The sequence below is a fragment of the Ahaetulla prasina genome, chromosome 7 (assembly GCF_028640845.1).
Source record: "Ahaetulla prasina isolate Xishuangbanna chromosome 7, ASM2864084v1, whole genome shotgun sequence".
In the NCBI taxonomy this organism is placed as follows: domain Eukaryota; kingdom Metazoa; phylum Chordata; class Lepidosauria; order Squamata; family Colubridae; genus Ahaetulla; species Ahaetulla prasina.
This window is the reverse complement of record NC_080545.1, coordinates 74,818,371-74,836,922: the sequence shown is the minus strand read 5'-3', so window position 1 is coordinate 74,836,922 and position 18,552 is coordinate 74,818,371. Positions and strand designations below refer to the sequence as shown.

Here is an 18,552-nt window from a genome sequence, read left to right as displayed (position 1 = left end):
CAGAATAGGCAAAGGAGAGAAGAACAAGATGCTTCCTCGGTCAGTGTCATGATGGCTTCAATCATATTGGTGAAGGATAGATTCTATCAAAACGTTGAGGACCACAAACTTATTTAAAAGGATGCATAACAGGCTGAACTACTTGCATTGATCTTTCATCAGTCAACAATCACAAACCTCAGGAACACCTGGCTTCTTAGTGTTCAAGATCTGCTCCCTGAGTTGACTGTCTAGACCAGAAGCCTTCAAACTTGGCAGCTTTAAGACTTATGGACTTCAACTCCCAGAATTCTCCAGCCAGCATAACTGGGAATTCTGGGAGTTGAAGTCCACCAGTCTTAAAGCTGCCAAGTTTGAAGACCTCTGGTCTGGAACTAGTGTGGTTTTCAGTGCTTTTGAACATTACAAGGCTGAATCAGATGCTTAGTTTTTCCCTGCCTATGAGCAACTATATTCATTTCCTGACACCAGGGTAGTTGTGCTCATGTTGGAAAAACATAAACCACATATACATAAATAATAATAATAAAAGTAAAAAGTTGGCAGCACTTAAGGAAATGCTGCATTGTTCCTGTTTGACTGTAGTGGACAACTATTTTGTGTTCAATTAATGTAAGAGTAAGGGCCACAGTGAAATATTAATGGAATAGTCATTTAGGTTTCATGGATATGAATGGGCCTAGATTTTGTAACATTTTTCTACACTTTGGATCAGGGGTGAAATGCTACCGGATCGGACTGGATCGCACAATCAAGTAGCGATTGTGGCCGGTAGTTCGGTGATCCGGTAGTGATGGCGGAGCAAAGCTCTGCCCACCTGCCTGGGTGTCATTACTGGCTTTAACCAGGAAATAATGTGTTTTTCACCTTCTGCACACATGCAGAAGGTTTTGCGCATGTGCAGAAGGTTTGCGCACGGCACGTGCACTTCCGAGCCGGTAAGGAAGGTAAGTAGATTTTATCCCTGCTTTGAATATGTGATTGTGGAATTCTTTCCTTTGGTCTTTTGATTGTACAAATGAGGTTTACCTAACTATATTAATATATTTCCAGCCTCATAACAATAAGAAATTAAAATTCCGCAACGCTGATGGCAGAATGATTGTTAAGAGCTCAAAAAAACAGTATAAGGGACAAATGAAATCTTAGAGATATAACTTGCCAAACTGTGCAGTGTAATCTGATTCACACTAGTGCTTGATCATAAAATTGTGACATTAAAGCTATTGCATACCAATATTAGTTGAAACAGCTATGCTATGTACATTTTTCACAACTTAATTGTGTCCTATATCCTGTATATGCTGTATAATCCTCATAAACTTCCTAGGATAAGTAGACTTAAATTCAAATATTGCTTGTCTTCAGGTGTTGCTAGCAATAGGAAGAAATGCCTGCACAAAAAAAATTGGCCTACAGAAAGTTGGAGTGAGGATCAATGAAAAGTAAGGCTAAATTTCTTGTCGGTTTTTTATAATATGTCTCTTTCTTGCACATCAATCTTGAAGTCTTTATGCATATAATTTTTCAAGGAAACATACATTTCTATTCTGAAACATAACTGCTGCAGCAATAATGACACCATAATTACAGCTTCTTATTACTGGATATGCCAAAAGAGCAAACTTAGCAATAATTAAAATGCTAATGATTAACATTCTGCCATTAAAGCTTTTGCGTTATCTCACCTTGCCAGATGTATTGGGCAAAGAAAACCCTGAGCCATACTTTTTATTTTGCTCTGTTTTCTTGGTGCTTTTGATAGGGTGCAGAGCCTTTTTTTTTTTTTTTGTAGTTATATAAGAGGAAAAACATGAAAAATACAGCTTTTCAGTTGTAGCCTTATAATAATTATAGCCCTCCCCAGCCTTATGTTTGAGACAAGTGGCTGCATGAATTGAAATAATCAATTATTTAATAAATAAAGAAAACTGTTGAGGATTGCAGATTTCCCCCCATTCTATATAGCTACGTATTAAAGGCAAATAGTCAGATCTTCAAGAACCTGAAATTCTCTAGCTATAATTCCTTTTCTGATTTATTACTATGATGTTCTATTAACTACAGAGTTCCCCAATCTTTCCGGCTTTGGAGACGGCAGGGGGGAGGGGGGGAAAAGAGGGGATAGTTCCCATGAGCAGTGGGGAAGCATGTGTGTACAACTCCATTTGCATGAACAGCACCCACACACACACACACACACACACCCACACAGAGCTTATTCACATGGAGTGTGCATACTGCTCATGCGAGTGGGAATGCGCTTGCCAGCTCACCACGGTTCCGAAAGGCTCAAGGCCCGAAAGTGGGCTACAGTCTGGGGATTGGGGACCCCTGTTCTATTATATGGACTTTTGCCTTGACAGCCACAATTCTGCTTGATTTATGTTGAGGCAGATTTGTAAAATTCAGAGCTTTTGATCCAGACTCTTAGCCAGTTGTTTGCATGCCATAAGCCACAGTCTTCAAAAATCTGTGTGGTGTGTCCAATATTCCATTGATGCCATCACCATTCATTTTTTTTTTGTCATCAGGCAACCCCATATGGTCTTCCTGACCATATCCAACTTTGAATGCTAAGGCAATGTTAATAATGAGAGTACAAGTCCAAATATTTTTTTTCTATCACATTTTTAATAATAAAGATACAGTTGTTATTCTTATGGCCTCTAAGAACCTCAGAAAGGCATGTCTAGTGGTGAGAGATAGATGAGGCCCAGGGTTCTTTGTCTTTTGTGTGGTTTCGGATGTGTGTGTTGAAATGGAAAAAAGAATAGAATAGAATAGAATTTATTTTTATTGGCCAAGTGTGATTGGACACACAAGGAATTTGTCTTGGTGCAAATGCTCTCAGTGTACATAAAAGAAAAGATATGATCATCAAGAATTTTAAGGTACAATACTTAATGATAGTCATAGGGTACAAATAAGCAATCAGGAAACAATATAAATCGTAAGGATACAAGCAACAAATTTACAGTCATACAGTCATAAGTGGAAGGAGATGGGTGATGGGAACGATGAGAAGATTAATAGTAGTGCAAATTTAGTCAATAGTTTGAGTGTTGAGGGAATTATTTGTTTAGCAGAGTGATGGTGTTCGGGAAGAAACTGTTCTTGTGTCTAGTTGTTCTGGTGTGCAGTGCTCTGTAGCATCGTTTTGAGAGTAGGAGTTGAAACAGTTTATGTCTAGGATATGAAGGGTCTGTAAATATTTTCACAGCCCTCTTTTTGACTCATGCAGTATGCAGGTCCTCAATTGAAGGCAGGTTGGTAGCAATTGTTTTTTTCTGCAGTTCTAAAAAAAGATCACATAGCCCTTAAATAAACATAACCCTTAATGCATGGATTACATCTAGCCTGTGGATTATACACCAAAGATATACAGGAAACTCAGAAATCTCTAATCCAAATAGCAGTTGAGATGTAGTCATATTTAGTTTCAATGTGGCTTATCTGCCCATCTTATGAGACCATATCTATTATAAGTATCACATAACTTATAGGAAGCAATCTTCTCTTGAGTCAGAAATTTGCTCCATCCAGTGGCATCTGCAGGAAGTGGTCAAAATAGGCAAGTGGTAGATGTGGCTTCATGGTGCTAACCCTGCCCCTTCTGTGTGAATGTTACACACTTAACAAAAGAGGTAAGGCTTGCATTGTGATACTACGTTCACTTTGTTGCCTAATTTTACACATACATAAACACCCATGGATGCTATAGCGAATGCTGTAAACAATGATTGCAGGTATCTTTAGTATTTCAGGTAGGAGAATCAGTAACAGCCTGCTTTCTGTGAATTTGAAAAACGTAATTCTTTTTTGAGCCATGGTTGCAGTGGTTAGAATGCAGTACCGCAGGTTGCTTCTGCTGCCTGCCGGCTGCCTGCAATTTGACAGTTCAAATGTCACAGGCTCAAGGTTGACTCAGCCTTCCATCCTTCCGAGGTCGGAAAATGAGGATACAGATTGTTGGGGGCAATATGCTGACTCTGTAAACCACTTACAGAGGGCTGTAAAGCGGTATATAAGTTTAAGTACTATTGCTATTTGACTATCCCTACCTGATTTGGAAATGGCTGCAGCCTTCAATATTATAGGTCTGCTTTTAACAGCATTTTAGGATACAAATACAGCATTTTACAGATCGTAAAATAGAGCAAAATCCACTTAACATATGTCTCACTTAGCAACAGAAATTTTGGGCTCAGTTGTGGTCATAAGTCAAGGACCACCTGTATACGCTCTGGTTTTGCCTTCATGCTTTATTCTGCTTTTGCTACTGAGATCTGCAAAATAATAACCTGATGAAAATGCCAGAGCCAGTGAGGAGTAGCACTTGAGGGGGGTTCAGACAGGGATCTGATGCAAGAAACTGCGTTTTTGTTTTGTGTGTTCGAATCACCAGTTTTTCTCTACAAGCGTTTCTCCCCAAAGCACATGTTATGGTCTCTTTTTAATGAGGTTATGATTCTTTTAATCTGCAACCAAAGCCTTGCATGTGGATCATCTTCTTTTCTCTCTCTCATCCAATCAACTTCTAGTACAGGAAAAATCCCTGTTAATGACAAGGAACAGACAAACGTGCCTTACATCTATGCTATTGGAGATGTCCTGGAAGGCAAACCAGAACTCACCCCAGTGGCAATTCAGGCGGGTCGGCTGTTGGTGAGGAGGCTTTACGCTGGAGCATTCACAAAGGTAAGCCAGTGCTTATCATTATGGTTGTAAAAACAATGGTTTTGAAATTAAAAATGCATTTTTTTAAGTTTATGCACATGTTATTGGTAGCTAACGTTCATAAACTTGCAGCAACAGTCCCAAGTGAAATTCTTCCAGATGCTTTGAACTACAGCTCTCTTCGGACTACAGCCACCATCTCCGGTAGTTAGGGATGATGGGCATTACAGTCCAACAACACCTGAGGAAAATAAACCAGGGAAAGTTTCAGTGGTGTTCTTTTTCTATGTTTGTGATCGCCCTTGAATTAAATGATGCTGCTTTAAAATCATCTAATGCTCTTGAGATATTATATGTTTGTGGTTCTGACAAGGGTAATGCTTATCTCCAAATATTTTTCCTTGACAGTGTGATTATATAAACGTCCCCACTACCGTATTCACTCCTTTGGAATATGGAGCCTGTGGTTACTCAGAAGAAAAAGCAATTGAAAGATTTGGCAATAATAGGATTGAGGTATTTTTGGAATACCTATGCTAATGTAGACTATGGCTTGTTTGATTTCTTTTCTGTTTTGACATGAAATTCAGAAATTTTTTTTTTGCATTCCAAGTCTCCCGATGATGATAATCAAGTGAATGTTTGTTATCTACTTCTCCCTTGAGGGCAAATTCCTTCTGCACATTATATGATTGTTACTTTTATTCTGTGTGTGATGGGATCTATCTCTATAAACAAGCAGGTGGGTGGATCTGAAAATCAAATTTGGTGTTTTTAAGGAAAAACATCATAATGTGTGCAGAGCAGTTATCTTTTTGATAAGCAATATGGGGTCTTGGCTGGTGCCAGAGCCAGAAGTCAGCTGGACATTGCTCAGAAAAGGGAACTCCCCACATCTCTCCTAGGCAGGTCTCCATGATAATCCATAATCAACCCTTATTGACTTTATTACAAATGGCCTGGTGTTCAGCAGCAGCAGCCAACAACACAGGGTCTAAAACAGTGATGGCTAATCTTTTCTTCCTCGGGTGCCAAAAGCGCATGTGTGCGCCTACAGCACGTATGTGCATGCCCACACCCATAATTTATTTATTTATTTATTTATTGTTTATATTTATATACCGCCCTATCTCCCAAAGGACTCAGGGCGGTTTACAGGCATTTAAAAGCAAATAAATACAATCTAAAAACAATTAAAAAACTTATTCAAAAGCCTAATAATTAAAAATATAAAAAATAAAACCCAAGTTAAAACCCATACATTAAAATCTAGCTCAGTCCTGCGCAATTAAATAAGTATGTTTTAAGCTCGCGGCGGAAGGTCCGAAGGTCCGGAAGCTGACGAAGTCCTGGGGGCAGTTCATTCCAGAGGGTGGGAGCCCCCACAGAGAAGGCCCTTCCCCTGGGCATCGCCAGACGACATTGCCTCGCTGACGGCACCCTGAGGAGTCCCTCTCTATGAGAGCACACGGGTCGGTGAGAGGTATTCGGTAGCAGTAGGCGGTCCCGTAGATAACCCGGCCCTATGCCATGGAGCGCTTTAAAGGTGGTCACCAAAACCTTGAAGCGCACCGGAAGCCCACAGGTAGCCAGTGCAGTCTGCGCAGGATAGGTGTTTATGCGGGAGCCACGAGGGCTCCCTCTATCACCAGCGCAGCCGCATTCTGGACTAACTGCAGCCTCGGATGCCCTTCAAGGGAGCCCCATGTAGAGCATTGCAGTAATCCAGGCGAGGCGTCACGAGTGCGTGGTGACTGTGCACAGGGCATCCCGGTCCAGAAAGGCGCAACTGGCGCACCAGGCGAACCTGGTAGAACGCTCTCCTGGAGCGGCCGTCAAATGATCTTCCAAAGACAGCCGTTCGTCCAGGAGGGCGCCTAAGTTGCGCACCCCTCCATCGGGGCCAATGACTCGCCACCGATGGTCAGCAGATTTAGCTGACTGTGCGGGATGCGGCATCCACAGCCACTCTGTCTTGGAGGATTGAGCTTGAGCCTGTTTCTCCCCATCCAGACCCGTCGGCCTCCAGACACGGGACAGCACTTGATAACCGTTGGGGTGGTCCGGTGTGGAAAGGTACAGCTGGGTGTCATCCGCATACAGCTGGTACCTCACGCGAAACCACTGATGATCTCACCCAGCGGCTTCATGTAGATGTTAAACAGAAGGGGCAGAGGATCGACCCTGCGGCACCCCACAAGTGAGGCGCCTCGGGCCGACCTCTGCCCCCTGTCAACACCGACTGCGACCGGTCGGAGAGATAGGAGGAGAACCACCGATAAGCGGTGCCTCCACTCCCAATCCCTCCAGCCGGGCGCAGCAGGATACCATGGTCGATGGTATCGAAAGCCGCTGAGAGGTCTAATAGGACCAGGGCAGAGGAACAACCCCTATCCCTGGCCCTCAGAGATCATCCACCAACGCGACCAAAGCCGTCTCTGTCCTGTAGCCGGGCGGAAACCGGACTGGAGCAGGTCTAGATAGACGGTTTCATCCAGGTGTAGGGAAACTGATATGCCACCATACTCTCTACAACCTTCGCCATGAGCGGGTTGGAGACGGACGATAATTACCTAAAACAGCGGGTCAGGAAGGCTTCTTAAGGAGGGGTCTCACCACCGCCTCTTTCAAGGCGGCCGGAAAGACACCCTCCACCAAAGAAGCGATCGTAATCGCCTGGAGCCAGCCTCGTGTCACCTCCTGAGTGGCCAGCACCAGCCAGGAGGGGCACGGGTCCAGTAAACACGTGGTGGCATTCAGTCTACCCAACAACCTGTCCATGTCCTCTGCAATGCCCTCTGTGCACCCCGCACCCCTGCGCATGCGTACGCAACCCTCTGTGCTCCCCCACCTGCCACGCATGCATGCACGATCCTCCCCCATGCTCCCCCTGCGCATGCGCATGTGACACCCCCCATGCTCCATTTTGGGCCTAGCAGGCCTCCCTGAAGCCTCCTGGGATCAAAAAACAAGCCGGGGGGTGAGTGCAGCGCACATGTGCGTGCGACCTAGGGCGACGCTTGCGTGCCCGCAAAGATGGCTCCGTGTGCCACCTGTGGCAAGCGTGCCATAGGTTTGCCATCACAGGTCTAAAAGGTCTCCCTTAGGGGCTTGGGAATGAGCTCAAGGGCCTGGAATGCGCCACAAGGGAAAAAAGAACCCCTCTGGCTTTATCCCATATATTTCACTAAATTTTCCCATACCCATAGTTACTGGGATGTTGCAGCCTCCACCACTATCTAAAACCTTCCCCTGTCCAAATTGGTCCATGCCTAAGTCTATAGACACCCCACCCACCCCAATACCTACATGTCCAGTTACCTCAGCCCAGGATGCTTCTGTTTTGTATGTTGCAATCCCCAGTATTTCCAGTAAGCCACACTAGTTGGAGATATTGCATATTATTGTCCAACATATTTGGATGGCAACCAGGTTAGGAAAGGCTTATGTTCATGTAAGTTTTCATTGGAATTAATGGTGTGTCAGGGGTCTAAGAAAGAATATCTAGATCTTCCTCATTTATCAGTTGAAAGAACAGCTTCCTTACCATTTAGAGCAGTGATGGAATGTAGTGAGGAGGTGGATCCCCAGGAAGCGGCGGGGGGGGGGCATTCCAGAGGAGTAAATGGCAATTTACTCTAGATATTATATGCAAAAGAAAGAGGATGAAGACAGCCCCTCCCTAATAGTTCATGGAGTGTATGGTAGATTCAAATAGTATAGTGCTCAGTTTGACAAGATTTTGTCTATAGGTGTGGAACAATAATAGAATTCAGCTTGGAAGAAGCCAGGCTCGGGAACTGTGGGAGTTGAAGTCCAGTCATCTTTAAGTGGCTACGGTTGAGAAACACTGATTTAGAGAAAGGCCATTAGTTAAGAAATGAAATGTCTCTGCCTTAACTAAGCTGGGGGAGAAAAAAGTTCTAAAATAAAAGCAACCCAGTTGCTGCACTTCCTGCAACTTTGCTCCTGTTCTTTTTCAGTAAATCTTGTAAATGAAATTCTTGTTAAATGAAATGACGAAGGGTGCTGCTGACATGAGCTTGACAGTCGGCTGAAATTCAGCATCAGTATTTATATATCTTTTTTTTTCCTTTTTCAGGTTTACCACAGTTACTTCTGGCCACTGGAGTGGACAGTCCCATCCCGGGACAACAACAAATGCTATGCAAAAATTATTTGCAATCTTGCAGATAGGGTATGCCAAGAACACTTTGCTTTTTTCCTGCAAAACGATCAGCATTCTGCCGAAAGAGGAGAGGGAATGTTAATATTCATTTTGCACGCATTGTGACTCACCACCTGATTGCTTTCTCTCTCTCTTTCTCTCCCTCTCCCTCTCCCCCCCCCTCTCCCTCTCTCTCTCCCTGTCTCTCTCTAAAGTATACCTGAGATGCTAATTGAATCTATGTCATCTTCAGATCCTTAAATTGGAACTATCTGGAGCCGAGGATGAAACTGCTGCCTTCATTTGGCAGGCATCAATGAGATCTTGAAAGTATTAGCTGGTTAAAATCCACCCGCAAATCCCTAAATTATAGAGTCATTGTATAATAACACCTTGGCTAGGCTTTGCAACCATTAAACAGTATCCCTCTTTAATTTTGCTCAGTCCTTGGTTAATAGCTGTGAATGTTTTAATTTGCGAGATATAACAACAGCTGGAACCCAAAATACCGTGGAACAACTATTGTATCCTGAGGCTCAAAAGCTGTTGTTGTGTTAGGTAGGGCAAGTGGGCCTTAGTCTCTGTGGAACCTTCCCACAGTTTCCACTGCGGTTAATTTGGACATGTATTTTCTAATCTAAATCAGCTATTCCCTTATTGGCAGTTTATCAGAAATTTGACTCCTAAATTGGAAGTGATGACTTGAAAGTTTCAGGCCTGCAACAAGCAGTATGAACCATTTACTCCAGGGGTCTCCAACCTGGGCGACTTTAAGCCTGGCGGACTTCAACTTCTGGCAGTTGAAGTCCGCCAGGCTTAAAGTTGCCCGGGTTGGAGACCCCTGATTTACTCAGTCCTGCTGAGTAAGCCTTCTCTGATGGAACTGTCAAAATGCAGCAGTTGGCATAAAGGGCCAGCCATTCAAAATTGTCCGTTTATTCCAGAACAATTTTCTGAAATATTAAATATATGATATTTTAATTATAGGAGTTGGGAGGTCCTAATTGCTCAGAAATGATTGGATTTTGATACCCTTCCATAGCATGTCTCTATTATGTCACTTTTCTTCAGTGTTTCAGGAAAAACACTGAAAGTCTTAGCAGCCAAATGAATTCTGTCTAGCCTTCCATGACATATGGCTCAGGAGTGTATAATTTTTTCCAGATTAACAACCAGCCTTGGTACACTACTTATACTGTGTCATATCAAGAATTATACTCTAAAAGGAAACAGACCAGGACAGTGGTGGGATTCAAAATTTTTTACTACCGGTTCTGTGGGTGTGGCTTGGTGGGCATAGCGTGGCTTGGCGGGCATGGCAAGGGAAGGATACTGTAAAATCTCCATTCCCTCCCCACTCCAGGGGAAGGTTACTGCAAAATCCCCATTTCCTCCCAATCAGCTGGGACTCGGGAGGCAGAGAATAGATGTGGGCGGGGCCAGTCAGCGGTGGTATTTACCGGTTCTCTGAACTACTCAAAATTTCAGGTACAGGTTCTCCAGAACTGGTCAGAACCTGCTGAATACCACCTCTGGGCCAGGACAAAGTATGAGCTGTACTAGGAAAAAACTGACTTGTGTACAGTAGGAGTAAGGAGTTGAATCTTGACTGGAGAATCAGAGCTGCTGATACATGGTCAATCACATGTGAGGGAGCAGAACTATAGAAGGTGCAAGGCCAACCCCAGGTTTGAGGTCCCTCAGATCCATAGTCTTTTCTTTATTTCAAAGAGTGAGCTGCTTTTTTCTCATTTAGGCAAAGCCAGAGAGCTATATCCAGTATGAATTCCACTCATACATTTCCATGTGGTAACTTAAAGTTTTCAGTAGATTATGTAACGATCCTGTCTAAGTTCATAAAGCTGCAAGACCTGCTACCTGAGTGGGAACAGCAAACCGAGTTCCATGTTGATTATGGACAGATTGGCTGGATTATTTGATAAAAAGCCTCCCACATTCTTTTTTTTCCTGAATTGGCAAAACGCATAATAAAAATTAACTGACAATTTACTGCCCTTTCTTGATTCTGAGGGCAGACTTCTCCATGGCTTTCAGATTTTCCATTTCTCTGTGAAATCATTATCACCCTCAAGCCAATTGCTGTGGTTTGAGGGAGATAAAGGGTTAAATTGAAAATCCAGCCGGGCTTCTTCAAATCACATTATCTTTAAACTGTCTCACTGTCACTTTTAATAACCAAAAGCCTTTCAGGTTGAAAATAAGAGAGGATGGTTAAGTGATTGTTGTTTTTTAAAGAAATGCTTTTTTAAAGAAATATCAAGTAGCTGATAATTACTTCCTGGCTTTATATTTAAGATGGCCTGTCATCTTTTGCATCATTTTTGGTAACTTATAAAACTTCTCAGTTGAATTAAAATACATCCTTTGTGCAATTTTCCAGCTAGAATATATGGAACAGAAGAAGTCCAATGGCAGTACTCTTAGAAATGAGCAATCTTTAGACAAGGGGGACAAAATAGTTGGCTCAGTTAAGTCCTTTTTTGCTACTCTTGTTCCCTAGAATCGAGTTATTGGTTTCCATGTGCTTGGTCCCAATGCTGGAGAAATTACTCAGGGATTTGCAGCAGCCATCAAATGTGGAATGACGAAAGAGCAGTTGGACAGCACAATAGGAATTCATCCAGTCTGTGCGGAGGTGGGTATTTGGTGCGGGTTGGCAAAAAGCCTATATTTTCATAGACATTTTATTATTTTGGAGGGCAGTTTTGATAAATACTTTTTTCTTCTCCTTTACTATAATCAGCCGGCTGTCCTGCAATGGGAAAAGTGATAAACAGTGTGGAGCAGGGGTCTCCAACCTTGGTAACGTTAAGACTTGTGGACTTCAACTCCCAGAGTTCCTCAGTCAGCAAAGCTCTGGGAGTTGAAGTCCCCAAATCTTAAAGTTCCTCTACACCAGGGGATTTGCACAAGGAAGTTTGAGGGTCAAGGCTCCTTTGAAACTGACTGGGACCAGTGAAAATGAAGGGGAATCCCCTTCTAATGGTTTAAGCTCTTGGAGAAAGTGTGGAATAGAAACCTAAAGAACTCCTCAATAATAGAACTTATGTTTTCCCTGTAAAAGCTCTTGGGTTTAATTTTTGGTATTTCAAGAGAGGCCTTGGAAAGCCTCCTATTAAACTCCTACTGAGTTTCTGTCAGTCAGTTTGATGCTCAGCTAAAAAAGGTCTTGGGTTTAGATTTGCAAGGCCTAACAGAAGTGTTTCACATTTACCTTCAAAGTTTCATGCCAGCATGAGACACCCCCCCACCCCTGCAATACTGAATTGTGAATTCTCCTGTGAATCCCTGAAGCTGCAGTCTAAATGAGTCATACCTAGTTAGTATTGACAGCAAAACTTTGTCAAGAAAACCCAGGCTATTTGTGATCTAAGTGCTCCTATTACTTGCCCCAGCTCTTGCAAACTTGGCAGTTTGAAAGTATTCAAAATGTGAGTAGATAAATAGGTACCACTTTGGCGGGAAGGTAACAGCTTTCTGTGTATAGTCATGATGGCCACAAAACCACGGAAATCTCTTCGGACAATGCTGGCTCCCTTGGCTAAGAAATTGAGATAGGCACTAGCCCCTGGAATTGGACATGACTGGACAGGGGAAACCTGTACCTTTAGCTTTATAGACAATTTTTTTTTAAAAAGGTTGAAAGACGGCAGTGCTAGTATTGCTCCTAGCAGCAATAGTTTTGTATTGTTGCTAGGAGGACAATATGATTATAACTAGGCACAATGGGTGTTATTTTTATATTTGCTATATCTAATTTCAGAATCTTTTTGGTATTTACTGTAAATTAATTGATTAATCTGTTTTAGACTTGCTATTGAAAACTAATACTGAGTGCCAAGAAACCACAGCATGAAATCATTTCTGTTTTTATTCTTATTGTCTTACATCTTAGATAACAGATTGTACGTCTTAGATTCACCTGATTGTATCTCACTGATGTACTAATAGTAGGTTAAAAGAAGAAAGCACACAATCTAACCCAAGGTCTTTATTTTGTTTCCAATAGAAACATCTTAAAAGTTTGACCTAAAAAATAATAATACATTATTTTCTTCAAAAGGCCCTTTGTTGGAAGAAATCTCTAAAAGTAGAATATGTTTGTAGATGGTACAGAAGAGAGAATCATTTGGATGATTTCTCTCAACATTAAAAAGGAAAGATTAGTTGTGTCTTTGGAAAATTACATGTTAGAGTAGCAAAAAATGGATTGAAATTATATGTGAATCTAAATGAAAACAAAAGAGAATGAATCTATTGTCTTTCCTGCTCCCCCTCCTCCTAGCAGATCTGCAAAAGTAGAATTTAAAGATGTGCAGAGTTTTAGGTATGAAATTTTGCAGAACACTTCATTTTGCATTCACATAAATTAGAATGCAATTATTACACTTAAGAGAACTTTTAGCACTAGCAGTGCCAAATATCTTTTAATAGCATTCAAAAATGAGAATAAATATTTCATAGAAATCAGTATACTGCAATAATTAATTTGGATTTCAGCAAAGTTAAATAAATGGCTATATTTAAAAAGCCAGCAGCTACTAATAATGCTATTCAAAGCCAGAGACGGAGGAAGGTTTTCAGTCTGCTGAAACCTATCCGTAGTATTTTCAGGTGCACTAAACCTGTTTGCATGATTAAGATATGTAGATGCTGTATCCTGTTCCTATTTATTTTCTTCAAGAGATGGCTTTGATGCCAGCTAATTGCCTTGCTTTGAACCTTTTAGATTGAGTTGTATTTAATTTCCTGTCAGCCTCTGTATTTAGATGTCCTAGTAGCAACGTTACCCAGGAAATAACCAAAATAACCAAAGAAAACCAACCCATTATATTTGTTGTCATTTCCTCATCAATTTGTTATCTGAGTTTAGGATTGAAAAAACATCCTTAACACATCTAACACTGTGTGAAAAGCTATAACTGCTCAGACTAGTGAGCAAAACTAATCCATAAATCTAATATTTTCATAAATATCAAGGGCCATTTGCCACAATCTGATGTGTTCATGTGACATTTTTGTTTGCAGTTTTCTTCTGATCCATCCAGGGCTGTCCTCAAATCTAATTCCACCCCTTGGGATTATAGATTTGAGTTCTGTCATAGCTTCAGATCCAAGCATAGTGGTCCTTCAGGCAATATATTGTAGAGTCTGCTACATCTCTTAAAAAAACCCATAACAGTTGAAGAAAGTGCAAATAAAAATGGTGCGAGGAACACACTTTATATAAGCAGAGCTTCATAAAATTCATAATCTTATGTACACTAATTCAGCTACCCCTGTTTAGTTTCTAAGCCTAGATTAAAAAACAACAACCAGGAACTGCCCTCTTATTTGTCTTAATAGGATTAGTACTTGGATGGGAATCCAGAGGGCAGTGTTTCTCAATTTAGACACTTTAAGATACCTAGATTTAACTTCCCTGGCTGGGAAATTCTTCCCTTGTTGAAGTCCAGCTAACTTAAAGTTTCTAAGGCTGTAAGCTAAGTTGGGAAGCAAACAAATCAACCAACCAATCAACCAACAAAAGAAAAGAAAACAAACCAGGGTGGAAAAATGCAATAGCACCCACTACCATATCTTTACCAAGAAGGCAATATGGGCTTCTTTATGCAGCCAGGAAACTCAAGTTTTGTGTCTTAGTGGACAACCAGTTAAATATGAGCAGGTAGTGTGTGGCGGTAGCCAAAAAAGCCAACGCAATCCTAAATTACATTAACAGAGGGATACAATCAAGATGAAGTGAGGTACTAATACCACTTTATAAAGCCTTAATAAAACCACACCTAGAATACTGCATCCAGTTTTGGTCACCACGCTATAAAGAAGATGTTGAGACTCTAGATAAAGTGCAGAGAAGAGCAACCAAGATGATTAGGGGACTGGAGACTAAAACATATGAAGAATGGTTACAGGAACTGGGCATGGCTAGTCTAGTGAAGAGAAGGACCAGAGGAGACATGATAACAGTCTTCCAATATTTGAGGGGCTGCCACAGAGAGGAAGAGGTCAAGCTATTTTCCAAAGCACCTGAATGCTAGGCAAGGAATAATGGATGGAAAATTATCAAGAGAGATTCAACCTAGAGATAAGGAGAAATTTTCTGACAGTGAGAACAATCTACCAGTGGAGCAGCTTACCTTCATCAATGGAGGCTTTCAAGAATAGATTGGACTGCCATCTGTCAGAAATGGTATAGGGTCTCCTGCTTGGGCTGGGAGTTGGACAAGATGACCTAAAAGGTCTCTTCCAACTCTGTTAATTTGTTAAATTCATCTTGAAAGAGGCTTAGTTTGGCCTCACATGTTCCATATGAACTGGCAGTGATTTCCAGTGACATCAGGTAGAGGTTTTACCATCTCTATTTGTAAATGATGGAATCTGGGACTTTCTGCATATAAAGCATATTGTTTGCCAGTGAAATGCAAGACCCATATTCTCCTGTGAAACAGGGATTGCTTCTATTTGTGGGGATGCTTGAATGTCTTTTCAGATTGACAAATTAGATCCTATGAGCATGAAGTTGTCCCACATTCCCTCCCATATCACTTTGGTCCCTTGTAAATATTTCTTAGCCAATGTTTACATTTTTAGAAAAGGAAACACTGCTTAGCCCTTGTTGATTTTGTCCACCCAAATATTTGTACACAACGTATTAAAGACTCACTTGTTTCACTGCCATACATGATGATTCTGTGTGAAGTTTGCCTTTGATAAAGCGTAATCTTCCAAAATGTTTTTATGAGATATATTGCACTGGTTCTCAGCCTTTAAGACAAGGGCACTCAATTCTCTAATTTCAGTGGATAATCATTCCTCTACACTAAGCCATGAATTGTTTTGACTGACTTCCACAAATTGGTAAGTCACAAGGAAAAAAACAGATCCAGGAAATTACAGACCTATCAGCCTGACCTCAATACCAGGGTGGATTCTGGAAAAGATAATCAAACAAAGAATCACCGAACACCTAGAAACAAACGAAGTAATAACCAAAAGCCAACATGGGTTTGTCAAAAACAGATCATGCCAGACTAATCTTATTGCATTCTTTGACAAAGTGACAAAATTAGTGGACCAGAGGCATGCTGTCGATATAATTTACTTGGACTTCAGTAAAGCATTTGATAAAGTAGACCATAACCTACTACTAGATAAAGTAGAAAAATGTGGGTTAGACAGCATCACTACCAGATGGATTTTTAACTGGCTGACCAAGTGCACTCAACATGTATTCCTCAATGAAACTACATCTACATGGAGGGAAGTATGCAGTGGAGTATCCCAAGGCTCTGTTTGCCCAGTACACTTCAACATCTTCATCAATGAGTTGGACGAGGGGATAGATGGGGAACTCATCAAATTTGCAGATGACACCAAGCTGGCAGGAATAGCCAACACTCCAGAAGATAGGCTCAAAATACAGAAAGATCTTGACAGACTTGAACGTTGGGCACTATCTAACAAAATGAAATTCAACAGTGAAAAAAGTAAGGTTCTACATTTAGGCCAAAAAACCCAAAATGCACAGGTACCGTATATGTGGTACTTTGCTCAATAGTAGTAACTGTGAGAGAGATCTTGGAGTCCTAGTGGATAACCATTTAGATATGAGCCAGCAGTGTGCAGCAACTGCCAAAAAAGCCAACACAGTTCTGGGCTGCATAAACGGAAGGATAGACTCAAGATCACGTGAAGTGTTAATACCACTTTATAATGCCTTGGTAAGGCCTCACCTGGAATATTGCATTCAGTTTTGGTCGTCGCGATGTAAAAAAGATGTTGAGACTCTAGAAAGAGTGCAGAGAAGAGCAACAAAGATGATTAGGGGACTGGAGGCTAAAACGTATGAAGAACGGTTGCAGGAACTGGGTATATCTAGTTTAATGAAAAGAAGGACTAGGGGAGACATGATAGCAGTGTTCCAATATCTCAGGGGTTGCCACAAAGAAAAGGGAGTCAAACTATTCTCCAAAGCACCTGAGGGTAGAACAAGAAGCAACGGGTAGAAACTAATCAAGGAGAGAAGCAACTTATAACTAAGGAGAAATTTCCTGACAGAACAATTAATAGGTGGAACAACTTGCCTGCAGAAGTTGTGAATGCTCCAACATTGGAAATTTTTAAGAAAATGTTGGGTAACCATTCGTCTGAAGTGGTGTAGAGTTTCCTGCCTGGGCAGGGGGTTGGACTAGAAGACCTCCAAGGTCCCTTCCAACTCTGTTATTATTATTATTAAACCATGGTTTACAAACCCCAATGCCTGTTTTAGACATGAAGAGATCATCCATGCAAGACATATTAAACATGACTTAGTAATAAGTGAGTCCCATTAGTCTTTTTAAACAGTCTTTACAATATGAAGAATAGACCAAAGTATTGCATCTACGAGGATTCTAAAAACTTGAGAAGTTCTCATAATAAAATCTTAGTCCCATATGCTGCGTTGGCTATTTAAAACCAATCTCAAAGTCAGACTAGCTATTTGTGGATATAGAAGGCCACATATCCACAGATAACTGCTTCTTAGAACTGAGCAAATCAACATAACTTTCCATATCCAGAAAAGCTTTTCTAAACCATATCCATGTCTTGTGTTTTTCTCCCTTTTTGTCTTTTCAGATATTCACTACATTGTCGGTGACAAAGCGCTCTGGTGGAAACGTCGTTCAGTCTGGATGCTGAGGTTAAAGTCACCCGCTGTTTGCCATTGCCAAAAACTGACTTTCATCACGGTTGCAACCTTCAGAAGTCCGCAGCTGGGATGTAAGAACCATTAAGACCTGCTTTCCTTTCAGCTTCAGCCGGCAAAGGGAGCAGATGAAGAGCACTGAAAGCTGCAAATTAATTGTGATGATTGCATGGCAACTGGCATGACAGCGGGATAGGCCCATGATCAAGATGCTGCTGGCAAAGCATTGGCAAGATGCTTCTATGAAGTCGTAGCCTAAAACCAGTTTCTCTGGTAGGCAACGATGGAACAATTGCCAGCACAGCTTGAAACTCTTTCCTCTCATTGGAATAAAGAGACTTAGCTTCACTTTCATGATTTTTATAGACCCTCCAACAACACAAATCTATCTGGACTTCTAACAGAAACAAATGACCCAAGTTCTGAAGAAATAAATGTGTTTCTAATATGAAACAGCAGATCATTGTGCCCTCTCAAATTCTGTAAAATTGAAAGGGATACTGTGTCACTGTTATTCCTATTTAGAAACTGTGCTGTATCTCTGATGCTAATTACATTGAGTCATTTCGACAGGAAAAATCCTCCCCCTTCCATCATCAAAGCAAACCATGTCTGAATTATTTATATAAAAAACTATTTAGAAAGAGATCTATAAATGTGTTCCTGAAAGCTTTTCTGGTTCATAATGTTCCTTCATGCCTTCTGAAGTACTTTTTTTTCCCCTTGATGTGCTGGGTATTAATGTGCTCTGTTTAAATCTTCTGCATCCCATTTCCACACACATATCATCACCCTGTTCAATTGTGACTGAAGAAAAATGGGCAGTCTGTGGCCAGATTATTTCTGTAAGTAATCAGTTACTCTATTGCAGGATTCTCTAATCCAGGGGTCTCCAACCTTGGCAACCTTAAGCCTAGTGGACTTCAACTCCCAGAATTCCCCAGCCAGCAATTCTTGGGAATTCGGGAGTTGAAGTCCACCAGGCTTAAAG

General features: G+C 41.4%; 1 protein-coding gene across 1 annotated transcript in view; it reads left to right on the top strand.

Annotated features, from left to right (window-relative positions):
• LOC131202220 (thioredoxin reductase 1, cytoplasmic-like) overlaps nucleotides 1-18,207 on the top strand; it is a 41,815-nt gene extending 23,608 nt beyond the window's left edge. The window contains exons 9-14 of the mRNA XM_058190993.1: nucleotides 1,369-1,445; nucleotides 4,545-4,701; nucleotides 5,089-5,196; nucleotides 8,783-8,878; nucleotides 11,370-11,504; nucleotides 17,492-18,207. Of these exons, the coding sequence (XP_058046976.1) occupies nucleotides 1,369-1,445; nucleotides 4,545-4,701; nucleotides 5,089-5,196; nucleotides 8,783-8,878; nucleotides 11,370-11,504; nucleotides 17,492-17,554 (636 nt within the window). The 3' untranslated portion in view covers nucleotides 17,555-18,207. The remainder of the gene's footprint in view (nucleotides 1-1,368; nucleotides 1,446-4,544; nucleotides 4,702-5,088; nucleotides 5,197-8,782; nucleotides 8,879-11,369; nucleotides 11,505-17,491) is intronic.
• Nucleotides 18,208-18,552: the final 345 nt, after the last annotated feature.